The 13349-nt window shown below is 38.8% G+C and overlaps 1 protein-coding gene across 4 annotated transcripts in view; it reads right to left on the reverse strand.

The window, feature by feature from the left end:
* SENP6 (SUMO specific peptidase 6) overlaps nt 1–13211 on the reverse strand; it is a 188533-nt gene extending 175322 nt beyond the window's left edge. For all 4 annotated transcript variants that reach the window (XM_037843881.1, XM_037843880.1, XM_037843879.1 and 1 more), the window contains exon 1: nt 13023–13211. In XM_037843881.1, coding sequence (XP_037699809.1) covers nt 13023–13074 — 52 coding nt within the window. In that variant the 5' untranslated portion in view covers nt 13075–13211. The remainder of the gene's footprint in view (nt 1–13022) is intronic.
* Between the last annotated feature and the right edge of the window lie 138 nt (nt 13212–13349).

Below are 13349 nucleotides of genomic sequence, written 5' to 3' on the forward strand. Positions count from 1 at the left end.
ACCTATTAGAGTGGCTGCCATTAAACAAACAGGAAACTACAAATGCTGGAGGAGATGTGGAGAAATTGGAACTCTTATTCATTGTTGGTGGGACTGTATAATGGTTCAGCCACTCTGGAAGTCAGTCTGGCAGTTCCTTAGAAAACTAGAAATAGAGTTACCATTTGATCCAGCGATTCCACTTCTCGGTATATACCCGGAAGATCGGAAAGCAGTGACACGAACAGATATCTGCACGCCAATGTTCATAGCAGCATTATTCACAATTGCCAAGAGATGGAAACAACCCAAATGTCCTTCAACAGATGAGTGGATAAATAAAATGTGGTATATACACACGATGGAATACTACACGGCATTAAGAAGGAACGACCTCGTGAAACATATGACAACATGGATGAACCTTGAAGACATAATGCTGAGCGAAATAAGCCAGGCACAGAAAGAGAAATATTATATGCTACCACTAATGTGAACTTTGAAAAATGTAAAACGAATGGTTTATAATGTAGAATGTAGGGGAACTAGCAATAGAGAGCAATTGAGGAAGGGGGAACAGTAATCCAAGAAGAACAGATATGCTATTTAACGTTCTGGGGATGCCCAAGAATGACTATGGTCTGTTAATTTCTGATGGATATAGTAGGAGCAAGTTCACAGAAATGTTGCTATATTAGGTAACTTTCTTGGGGTAAAGTATGAACAGGTTGGAAGTAAAGCAGTTATCTTAGGTTAGTTGTCTTTTTCTTACTCCCTTGTTACGGTCTCTTTGAAAAGTTCTTTTATTGTATGTTTTTTTTTTTTAAATTTTTTTTCCATACAGTTGATTTAAAAAGGAAAAAAAGGTTAAAAAAAAAAGGAAAAAACAAGGAAAAAAATATGTAGTGCCCCCTTGAGGAGCCTGTGGAGAATGCAGGGGTATTCGCCTACCCCACCTCCATGGTTGCTAACATGACCACAGACATAGGGAACTGGTGGTTTGATGGGTTGAGCCCTCTACCGTAGGTTTTACCCTTGGGAAGACGGTTGCTGCAAAGGAGAGGCTAGGCCTCCCTATAATTGTGCCTAAGAGCCTCCTCCCGAATGCCTCTTTGTTGCTCAGATGTGGCCCTCTCTCTCTAGCTAAGCCAACTTGAAAGGTGAAATCACTGCCCTCCCCCCTACGTGGGATCAGACACCCAGGGGAGTGAATTTCCCTGGCAATGTAGAATATGACTCCCGGGGAGGAATGTAGACCCGGCATCGTGGGACGGAGACCATCTTCTTGACTAAAAGGGGGATGTGAAAGGAAATGAAATAAGCTTCAGTGGCAGAGAGATTCCAAAAGGAGCCGAGAGGTCACTCTGGTGGGCACTCTTACGCACAATTTAGAAAACCCTCTTTAGGTTCTAAAGAATTGGGGTAGCTGGTGGATATCTGAAACTATCAAACTACAACCCAGAACCCATGAATCTCGAAGACAATTGTATAAAAATGTAGCTTATGAGGGGTGACAATGGGATTGGGAAAATCATAAGGACCACACTCCACTTTGTCTAGTTTATCGATGGATGAGCAGAAAAATAGGGGAAGGAAACAAACAAACAAACAAACATACAAAGGTACCCAGTGTTCTTTTTTACTTCAATTGCTCTTTTTCACTTTAATTATTATTCTTATTATTTTTGTGTGTGTGCTAATGAAGGTGTCAGGGATTGATTTAGGTGATGAATGTACAACTATGTAACGGTACTGTGAACAATCAAATGTACCATTTGTTTTGTATGACTGCGTGGTATGTGAATATATCTCAATAAAATGAAGATAAAAAAAAAACAACAAAAAAAAACCAACAGGTGAAAGTCAGATGAGAAACAGGTATTCATATTGTCTGAAAGCAACTCCCCACAAAATATTTATTAGTCACAAAGGGGAAAATAACTTCACAGTGGAGAATCCGGGCAAATGCCACCTTAACTAAGTGATTAAAGTGAGTTTCACCAGTAAAAGGACAAATTAGCATCATGTGCCTCCTGATATAACGCATGCGAAGGACAAAGACCAAGAAGTTATTCCAGACTAAAGACAAAAGAAACATGACAAATAAATGAATTAGATGATCCCACCAAGGATTAGTATCCAAAATATATGAACTCCAATATTTCAAGTAAAAAAAAAAAAGGGCAGAAAATTGAACAAGCTATTCAGAAAAGAAGCAGTACAAATATATATATTTCATATAACATGTGAAAAAAAACTCACAGGGTATTCTGTTTAGTTTACTGATGTAAGCCAAGCAAATAGAAAAGGAACTAGCACTTAGTTTCATTCAATAAATATTGGCTGAACGTTGAATGAACAATTTAAAAAAAAAAAAAAAAACTCAATCTCACTATGAGTCAGAGTATAACAAACTCAAACCACCATCCAACTGGCAAAAACTAAAACATCAGACAGTATCATGAGAGTGCTAATGTACAGAAACAGGAAAATCTAAGAACTGTTAGTGAAACTACTTTGGGGATTGTGCTGGTTTGTATATATTGTGTCCCCCAGAAAAGGCCATGTTCTTTGGTGCAGTCTTGTGGGGGCAGATGCATTAGCGTGGATTAGGCTCGAACCTATTGGTTCCGTGTTTCCATGGAGATGTGACCCACCAAAATGTAGGCGATAGCTCTGACTGGATCATTTCCATGGAGATGTGGCCACGCCCATTCAGAGTAGGCCTTGATTAGTTTATTGGAGCCTTATATAAGCTCAGACAGAAGGAGCTCATAGCTAGCTGTGGCTGAGACAGACGTTTTGAAGACGGCCATTGGAAGCTGATGCAGACATTTTGGAAAATGCCATTTTGAAATGCAAACTGGGAGCAAGCAGATGCCAGTCACATGCCTTCGCAGCTAACAGGGGTTTTCCGGATGCCATTGGCCATCCTCCAGTGAAGGCACCTGATTATCGATGCATTACCTTGGACACTTTATGACCTTAAGACTGTAACTGTGTAACCAAATAAATCCCCTTTATAAAAGTCGATCCATTTCTGGTATTTTGCATCCAGCAGCATTAGGAAACCGGAACAGGCATCAATTTGCCAAAACTCAGTAAGCTAAAATTGCACTTCCCCTATGACCCAATAATTCCATTGCTAAGGTATACCCTATAGCAGGTGTCAGCAAACTATGGCCCAGCCAAATCCAACCTGCTGCCTGTTTTTATAAGGTCCACAAGCTAAGAATGGTTTTCACATTTTCAAATGGTTGGCAAAAATCAAGAATTATATTTCATGACACATGAAAATTATATGAAATTCAAATTTCAGTATTCATAATTACATATGCATTTGCTTATGCGTTATCTATGACAGCCTTCTGGAGAGTGTGTTGAGTAATTGCAACAGACACTGTATGGACCACAAAGCATAAAATATTCACTGCCTAGCTCTTTAAAGGAAAAGTTTGCTGACTCTTGCCTGAAAAAAATACACATAAACAAAGAGGCATAATAATAATGGTCACAGTAGCAACATGTCTATACTGAAAATGTTTATAGTAGTGATACATGCAATAGTAAAATGTTGGATACAACCTAAATTTCCACAAATACTGGGAATATATAAATAACCTGGAGTATATTCATACACTGGAATACTAAATGACCATGAAAATGGAAGCAACAGAGCTATTTTTTTCAACATGATGAAATCAAACAATGATGCAAGAATAAAAAGCAAGTTGAAGAACAAATACAGTATGACATACTTACAAAATATTTTACAACAGGCAAAACAAAATTATCTTTACATATGCATATACATACATATACATATATATACACACACATATAGTTCAGAGATACATACATAATGACTGTAGTACAAAGAGATGCACGGGAATAACTATATCAAATTAAGGGTGGTGGTTACCTAAGGAGGAGAGAGAGGATGAAGCAAAAAGGGAAGAGGTGCTCACCTCAGCTTCAGCTGTATAGGTAATGTTTTCTTTTTTAGACTAGGAAGGAGAACACATGTGTTTGCTATATTATTCTTTATATTTCACATAGATGTAAAATATTTTATAATACATTGTAAAACTATCATTAATAAGATTTCACAACCATGAAAGAACAGGACAAAAATTTTTAAAAGGAAGACTGAGAGAAAAGTTAACTTCTGCACGTTAGAAATATAAAAGCAGTAACAGAAATGTAACAGGAGGAGTTAAATGAAAAAGTCAGGGTATCTTCCAGTAGAGCAATTTAAGTTGGCTCTTTAGGACTACAGCTCCAGTCTTTCTCAAGAACCTATCAAGATTTTCCAAAGGCAGTTTCTTAGAGCCCTGAATGACCATGTAAGAAGTCTGAGTACCATGCTAAAGAGACCATGTGAAGAGGCCCTGAAACTACAAGGAGAGAGGGGCTCAGCTTTCCATCACTGTCAAAGAGTCAGACATCTGAAACGAAGACATCCTGGAACCTTCAGATCAGCCAAGCTATTACCGAATAACCCTTGCAGACAACACAAACAGCAGAAAAATTGCCCATTCCATTCGATGGGTTTCTATGGAACTTTCAGCAGGATGCCATGGTTAAAATGTATTTGTCATGCAACAGTTTGGGGGTGTTGGTGATGATGGAAGCTTCATGACCTTCTGGGAAACAGAAATATCAAACAGTGGTAACTTATAACAAAGTAATGCAGTTGGTTCTGCCTTTACACAGGATACAAAACCTCCAAAAACAGTTACCTCAAGCCGAAGTACACGATGTCTGAAAACTAGGGAATGAGCAACTCAGAAGTAACTTCAAGAGAAAAGTAGTTCCAAATGTTCCTTCTGTTCCAGCAAGAGTGTCATCAAGATGGCAAGAGATGTGGTATTTAATGATGGACCAATGAATTTTAAGAAACACTTTAACACTTGGAAGTGCAAATGCACAATTCAACATGTAAAAAAAAATGAGTTTCATAATAAATTAAAAGAAGTTTAACTTGAGAAACTGGTGAAGCCTGTAAACGGTGAAGACAGGAGACTCAAGAGTCCATACCCTGAAGTTGATATTTTGATAATCTGTAAAGGAACTGCTGATGAAGAAGACCTCAGACTTAAGTACTATTATGACAAAATTAAATCATAATTTTGGTAATATTTCTTGTGATGATATCAAAGAATGGAGACCAACCTGAGGTGAAGAAAGGTCAAATGCCAAAATATTTGGAATCCTACTTTGTCCAAACCGTGGCCATGAAGAGGACATGGAGGTGAGGCATTAGTTTTCATGGTGGCAGAGGTCGGCAGAGATCATGATGGTGAAGTGGTGGTAACTTCACCACCATCTTCTTGGATTTAGTGCAGATTCATAGATAGAAAGTTGTGAAGACAAAAAGCTTGCAGATTTCAAATATAAGAAAGACAACAAGGTTACCACATACTTCACAAACAAGTCTTTGAAACTAGGGAAATTTCTAGCTCTACATTGTCCTGAAAAATGGTCTATCTACAAAAAATGAAAAAGTGAATTTACTATATATTAGTTCATCAGTACTGTTTTGTTTTATAAATTTTTAGCCCTACTCAATTTCAAAGACTGTAATGAAGTTAATTTAGGAAGGGAAAAAATCCATCTTCAAAAATAAGCATAAAGTATTTGAAATAGAAAAAAATCAGAATTTGGCTCCTGTCTCATTACCTAAGCCTATAGTTTCAGATAACCTCAACGTAACTGTCGTTATCTTGGAGTCAGGGCAGGGAAAACAAATCTCCCTATCTGTCGGGGGCTATCCTAATTTTAGCACTGAAAGTCCCACGTCCTCAGGAAAAGGGAAATCTTGATTGTTGGCAATGGGTGCAGAAAGCAGTGAGAAAAGTACAAAACAAAAAAGGCAGCTCAAAAAATAGGGGTTAAAAATAACACTGTTTTTAGTGTCAAATGGATATGGCACAGATTATCAGCCTTCTGTAGTTGCTGTTTTTTCTCCTCATGGTTGATGTTGGCAACCATAACTTGTAGTTTACAATACCGGATCATCCAAGTAATATGACTTAAGTGTGCAACTTAAGTGTGTTTTAATTGTGAGCATTAACAATCTGTCTTTGACTTTGTGGACTAACTGTTGTGCTTTGTACCAAAATACTGTTAATTTAGTTTTTAATATTGTGAACATGTGACTGAATTTTCTAGGAGTTTAGGGTAATGAAAATGAGAACAAGTACAATAACAATGCCAGTATGACGTAGACATCAATGAAGGAAAGAAAAAAGGAATGGAAGGAAAAGTTTCTAACATTCTTCCTCTTTTCTCTTTACTCATGATTGCCTGGTTTCAGAAATTCCTGAACCATTCCCTTATCAAAGAAAAGTCAAATCAATGACTGCTTATATGACTATTTACACCTTTGAAAGGAATTATAAATTGTGCTGCTACTTTGTTCTGTTTCTCTTTAGCTTCCTAGACTGTCAAGAATTTAGAAACATTTGGATCTAAAAGAAATGTCATTTTCAAATTTAAGAAATACTGTAACTTTGTGGAAAGAATGGGGAAAAAAATACCAGAATTTTAGTCCTGGTTATCCGTGGTAGATTAAAGATAGACGCAAATCCTTTGCCATTCCTCTTGTTTAGCTGGTTCTATGATCTTTTTGACCAACAGAATTTGGCAGAAGTGACACTGTGTAATTTCTGAAGCTAATTTCTGAAGTTGAGCCTTAAGAGAGCTGCTGCTTCCACTTTTGCCATCATACAGTACTGTCTTATCAATAAATGATAGTTCTCCTTCTCTTTACCCATTATTTTTCCTTCTCTTGTCCAGTTTCCTGGCGGAAAGGGGGAGTATGTGTGTAGGGAAACGGGATAAGAGAAATAATGGGGAAGAAGAGAAAGACAGAATTGGGGGGTGGGTGAAGGCGGGAGAAGAAATGCTGTAAGACGCTGAGCTACAAGACAGGTCTCAAGCCCCAGTTCTGGTTTCACCATTAACTTGCTCTGGGTCACATAACCCCCCTACACTTTCCAATTTCCTCAAATATTCAATATACTTTTGTTATAGCAACAGGAACAATCAACTTACAGAGGTCCAGACATACGGCAAACATAATTTTATTCTCCCTTTCCTCTATTACTACTCCAGTCAATCTAGGATATCAAGAACAATCAGCTAATAGCTAAAAAAAGAAATGTAGTAAGTGAAAGAAGGAAATAGAAACCCACACAGTTCAAACACAAGAGAAAACAAGATGAAAGAGAAGGAAAGAAAGGAAAGGAAGTTCTCTTTCTCTGCTTTAACTAAGAAAATATAATATCAACTAACACATAGTGCTTATTATATGCCTGGAATCGTTCTAAGTAATAACACATATTAACTCATTTAATTCTCCTGGTAACCCTCTGAGGTAACTACAATTATTATCCTTGTTTTGCAGATGAGAAAGAGAGATTAAATAATTTGTCTAAGAATATACAGCTAATAAATGGTACAACTAGGTTTTGAACTCACAGATTTTGGCATCTCACTGAGGCTTTCAATACAGTTCTAGTGAAAATCCTTCCATTCCAAGTGAGATTCTACTCTACTACTCCATATGAGTACATGAAATCAAAGGATAAGTAAAAGAGACCACAATTTATCAATTCAACTAGGCTGAAAACAGGAAAAAAGCATATTTAAGTAAGGAGTAAATAAGCAAGGATACCATGATGTAGTTTCCAAAACAAGTGCAGTCAAAAGAAAAAGGAGCAGGGATAAATGGAGAACCTTTTGGTGTATTCTGCTGGGCTGGTCAAAATTAAAGACCTTGCTCATACTCCACGGAATGCCAATCAGTGGTTTTAGGAGAAAATGTGCCTTAGAATTCAAGAGACACCGTGAAGTATTTACTGTTCCCAGTAAAAAAGGCAAACCGATGCTAACATGACCACAGACACAGGGGACTGGTGGTTTGATGGGTTGAGCCCTCTACCATAAGTTTTACCCTTGGGAAGACGGTTGCTGCAAAGGAGAGGCTAGGCCTCCCTATGGTTGTGCCTAAGAGTCTCCTCCTGAATGCCTCTTTGTTGCTCAGATGTGGCCCTCTCTCTCTGGCTAAGCCAACTTGAAAGGTGAAATCACTGCCCTCCCCCCTACGTGGGATCAGACACCCAAGGGACTGAATCTCCCTGGCAACGTGGAATATGACTCCCGGGGAGGAATGTAGACCCGGCATCGTGGGACGGAGAACATCTTCTTGACCAAAAGGGGGATGTGAAAGGAAATGAAATAAGCTTCAGTGGCAGAGAGATTCCAAAAGGAGCCGAGAGGTCACTCTGGTGGGCACTCTTACGCACACTTTAGACAACCCTTTTTAGGTTCCAAAGAATTGGGGTAGCTGGTGGTGGATACCTGAAACTATCAAACTACAACCCAGAACCCATGAATCTCGAAGACAGTTGTATAAAAATGTAGCTTATGAGGGGTGACAATGGGATTGAGAAAGCCATAAGGACCACACTCCACTTTGTCTAGTTTATGCATGGATGAGTAGAAAAATAGGGGAAGGAAACAAACAGACAAAGGTACCCAGTGTTCTTTTTTACTTCAATTGTTCTTTTTCACTCTAATTATTATTCTTGTTATTTTTGTGTGTGTGCTAATGAAGGTGTCATGGATTGATTTAGGTGATGAATGTACAACTATGTAATGGTACTGTAAACAATCGAAAGTACGATTTGTTTTGTATGACTGCGTGGTATGTGAATATATCTCAATAAAACGAAGATTAAAAAAAAAGGCAAACCGAACTGTTTACATATGCAATAAAAGCGTAGCTAAGGGGGAATGGAAAACTTCTTTTGAAGACAGAAGTCTTTTTGCTGCTATAGGGGAACACACTGCAATAGTTTAACATCAGTTTCTTCAATCTACTAGACAAGGTCCACAAAGGGTGATGGGTCCAGAATTTAAAACAAGCAACTAAGGTAGTAATATACTTAGAAAAAGGCTGGCAGAAAAAAGTGACTTCAGGAAAATATGGAAGAAAATATAGATGAAGAATTTCAGTTCATAGAAGAAAAAAGGCAGAGGAAAATAAAGTTAGAACATGTGCAGTACGAAAAAGAGAGGAAGTAGACTCGTTAGAGGTTCCAAAGAGGAGAAAAGAAAAGGGAGACTATCAAAAGAAAAGATCAAGAACAAACTAGCTACCATCACCTCTATCCTGTACTACAACAGTCTCCTAAACAGGTCCTTCCTAATAATCTTTTGCCCCTTGCTAAAGCATTCTCCATTCAATAGCCAGTGACCTTTTCTGAAATACATCTAACAATGCCACCTCCAACTTCACCTTGCACCACTCTGCATGGTATCTTCTTTTAGTTCCCAAACATGCCATGTTCCCTGCATTTTAGTACCTCTGCCTAGAAAGCTCTATTTCCCTAGTCCCCCTTACCCTTCAATTCTTCCAGTGACTGCCCTGATTAGATCAAATTCTCATAGTTACAAATAATCACCCTTTGTTGTGCCTGACAGTTGTAAATTTACACTTAACAAGTATGATTATTTGATAATTGACCCTTCTCACTAGACTGGAAACTCCATGAAGTAAGAAACCATGTTTTTTTCCTCAACACTTCCTCACCTCTCTGCCCAGTACCTAAAACATAGCAGGTGCTCAATAATTATCTCTGTTGAATGACTGAATAAAGAACAGAAACCTGCCAAAATAATCTATCACAAGTAGAAAAGGGGTATGAGATAATCTAAAGTGAATAGAAGAGAAAGACGTCAAAGGGAAGAAAGTATTCAGTGTAAGTTGTGGCTTAAATATAAATACTTTTAGTCTGATGTTATAGGAATAAAATTAAAGAATGCACAATGGCATCCAGTAAATCTCCTTTTCCTTAGAGAAGGTGCAAAAGGAAATGTAATTAGAATTCAATTAATACTTATAAGGATGTAAGACATTATTCAGAACACAGAACCAAACAGGCACCTCAAATTTAGCATCACCAAAGCAGAGCTATTAATTCCCTCTCATTCCTCAACCAGTCCAACCCATCTCGGTAAATGACATTATCCCCCAACAGCTCAAACCAAAACTTTAGGAATCATCCTTGATTCTTCCCTTACTCTGATTCTCAATCTACAATCCATCAACAAATGCTGTAAGCTCTACATTGAAACATATCATCAAACTATCCACTTCTCTCCCCAATTTCCATTGTTACCACCCTAATACAAAGCCCCCAATATTTCTACCTAGGCTACTACTATATATATCCTATCTCTCTGCTTTTAATCTTGGTCTCCTCTCATTCCACATAGAGCAAAGTGATCTTTAAAAAGATGATTCATATCATGATACCCCCTTTCCCCACTCTTCAATGACTTACCACTGCTCAGAACCAAGTAAAAATTCTTCAGTCCTGCATGATAGATGTCCTATCTAATTTTCACACCACAATGTCCTTCGCTTGCTACACCTCAGCTATACTGACCTCCTTTTGTTTAGCAAGCAAGAATCACCTCTGAACCTTAACACATATCATTCCCTCTGTCATAGTGTGTCAAGAGTTAAGATGCCACCTTAAATCAAATATCACCTCCTCAGGGAGACCTTTCCTAATCTTAACATTATGTAAAACAAATGGTAAAAAGGAATACTGTGTGTTTGTATGTGTGTGTGGCGCATCATGGCATCTACTTTATATATATAGGTTGCCAGGTCTGAGCAGACCTTTAAGGAAAGGAACTATGTGAAAATTAGGGGTGAGACTACTCTAAGTGGATTGTCTTTAGTTATTGAAACTCTCTCATTAAAATGTAAGTTCTATGAAGGCAAGGACTTAAGACTATCTTAGGCACTGCTGTAACCCACCCCAGTATAACACCTAGCACAGATTATGTCCTCTATCAATACTCGATGAGTGAAAGAAAACCTACTTCAGTTTTTCAGAAAGTCTAGTGAAGAGTAAGGGAAGTGTAATACGTAAGTGTTTAAATATTAAATTCTAAGGGCCTATGGGGAAATATTTTTGAAAACTTATAAACATGGTAATACAAAAAGTATGGCAAATAATAGTGGAGCATTTTATTATGAAAAGTGTCAAGAACCCATTGGACTTTCTACATGATTTTTCTGTAAACATAAAACTGCTCTAAAATATAATTAATTACTAATTTAAAAATTTAAGGGGAAAAAATCATGGAAAATTAAACACAGATAAGAAAATAAAAGTAGTACTAATATATCATTCCAATTATTTAGAAAGATGCAATACATATATGAAAACCTGATATGAGAAACTAAAATCCTTGCTTTCCTTTCTGCTCATGTAAATTACCCTTCACTTTCTTTTTGAAAATGCTGAAGAAGACATGGTGAAACCCAAATTGATCATACCTGTATGATGGGAGACCCTTAACTAAAGTTTGAAATGCATATATCAGCTTTGTATTTGCTGGCTTTATTTATGCTCTTTCTATCCTCCCTATGTCCACCCAGTCAGAACTTACACTGAATCAGAAGCCCAGAATTTACAACACAAAAATATAATTATGTGAATACTAACCATAATAATAAGTACCAGTAAACCATCTTTTGAGTTTCCAATTTCAAAACAAGTAATACACACAGCACCACCTGTAACACAAGCTGCACCACTCTCAGCCTCTGACAGGTACCCACCCATTTTGCCCGAACTAGTTTGGAAATAATACAAAATGACCGTAGAAAAACTCACAAGTCTTCTGTGTCTTCTTACTAGGAAACTCTATAAAGCTGTCATCACTTTTAGGCAAGGGCTGACCTGCACAGCAAGGTCAGGTTTTTTGTTTTTTTTTTTTTTTTTGCTATGCTACACTCAAGTAGAAGAATTAAGAAAATTAGAGACATCTTCTCCCACCTCCATCGGTACCTGTTCATTTATTAGACAAATAGTGAGTCTTTATTGTGTTCCAGGCACTGTTTGAGACGTTGATAATAAAGCAGTAAACAAAGTATACCCACCCTCAACACTCTTACAGAACCTGTTACTATAGTTGCACTTTCTTAATTCAGCAATGTTAGTAAATAGTTTAAAAACAAAAAAGCATAGTTTATGACATACTGCAAAATCATCGAAAGAGTAGTTAATCCTTTTAAACAATCAGCACACAGACTCATTTTTCTAAGCATCTTATTTACAAACTTAATTACCAGTGTAAATACTGAACCAAAAGTCAAATTAAGCAATGTGAACCAAAAAACTGGTCCACAACAATGAATTTAGCTATATTTTGGGGGGCCCTTATATATTTATGGGCAATAAGCCATTATTGTTAACCATTACCTCCATTCCCAACAATGACATATAGCTTTTCTTACACTGGCTTAGTCCACACACAGTAAATAAGTTTTACTATCCCTCACAAATGAATAAAAATGGAACCACACAAACTTTTGTCTATTAGCTTTGGTGGCTGTCCCAAAATTGGCACTGTGAACCTCAATTCGCTTTTTACAGATAAATTATTTTATAGAATATTTTTAGCAAAGCACATTTAATAAGACTATCGGACAAGGCCGGGTCTAATTGGAACGCAGGCTGCAACAGGAAGCCAGAAGTTCCGCGAGACCTAAGGACCAGGAAAGGTATAAAACACATCCAGAAAATCTACTTCTCCCTTCCCTGCTAATATTGGCTCCCAATTTAACCCAACCTTTGCAATTTGAAACTCTCCAGAAACACCAAACAATATCTGAATGCTGTCTGCTCTCACCGTTTAGGCCACCATCAAAAATAAATTGTCAGAGACCTGCGCGCACTCTCAAAGAACGCCTAACTCCGGCCCGCAGCCCGAACCACCGGCGCCTTCTGGACAGTCCCCTCTCGGTGCCAAGCACCTAGCCCGGGCAGACTCGAACCCAGCACATTCGCTAGCAGCACATTCCCTCCCCGCCATCGCCCCGGCAGCCCCCACCCCTCATACCGCCATCGCTCTCGAAACATAAACAGTGCAGATAACTGAATTTCCGGGGTTCCGAGGGCCACGTTTTCCTGTATTTCCCCAATCCCCCGCAAGGGCAGATACAGATGTACCTTCCAGAAAAGTAATCTCCCCAGCTCCACCGCCACTCTTGCCGGCCGCCATCTTCCTCCTCCCACGCCGCCGCCTCCTTATTCCATGGCCCACACCGCCGCCGCGCTCGCCGGGATGAGGGGCCGCGCCGCAAGAGGATAGCCGCTGCAGGGTTGCAGGCCTCAGGCTTGGTCGTCAGGCAATCGGTGCTCCCGCGTTCAGACGGGCCTACACAAAAGCAGGCCAGGAGCTCCCAGGCCTGACCGCGGGCTGCCGGGCGGGGAAGCCCGCGGCCTGCGCTTCTCTTCAGGCCCCTTCCGGGGAACGCGAACGACGGCGACGGCGAT

The sequence above is a fragment of the Choloepus didactylus genome, chromosome 7 (assembly GCF_015220235.1).
Source record: "Choloepus didactylus isolate mChoDid1 chromosome 7, mChoDid1.pri, whole genome shotgun sequence".
Classification (NCBI taxonomy): domain Eukaryota; kingdom Metazoa; phylum Chordata; class Mammalia; order Pilosa; family Megalonychidae; genus Choloepus; species Choloepus didactylus.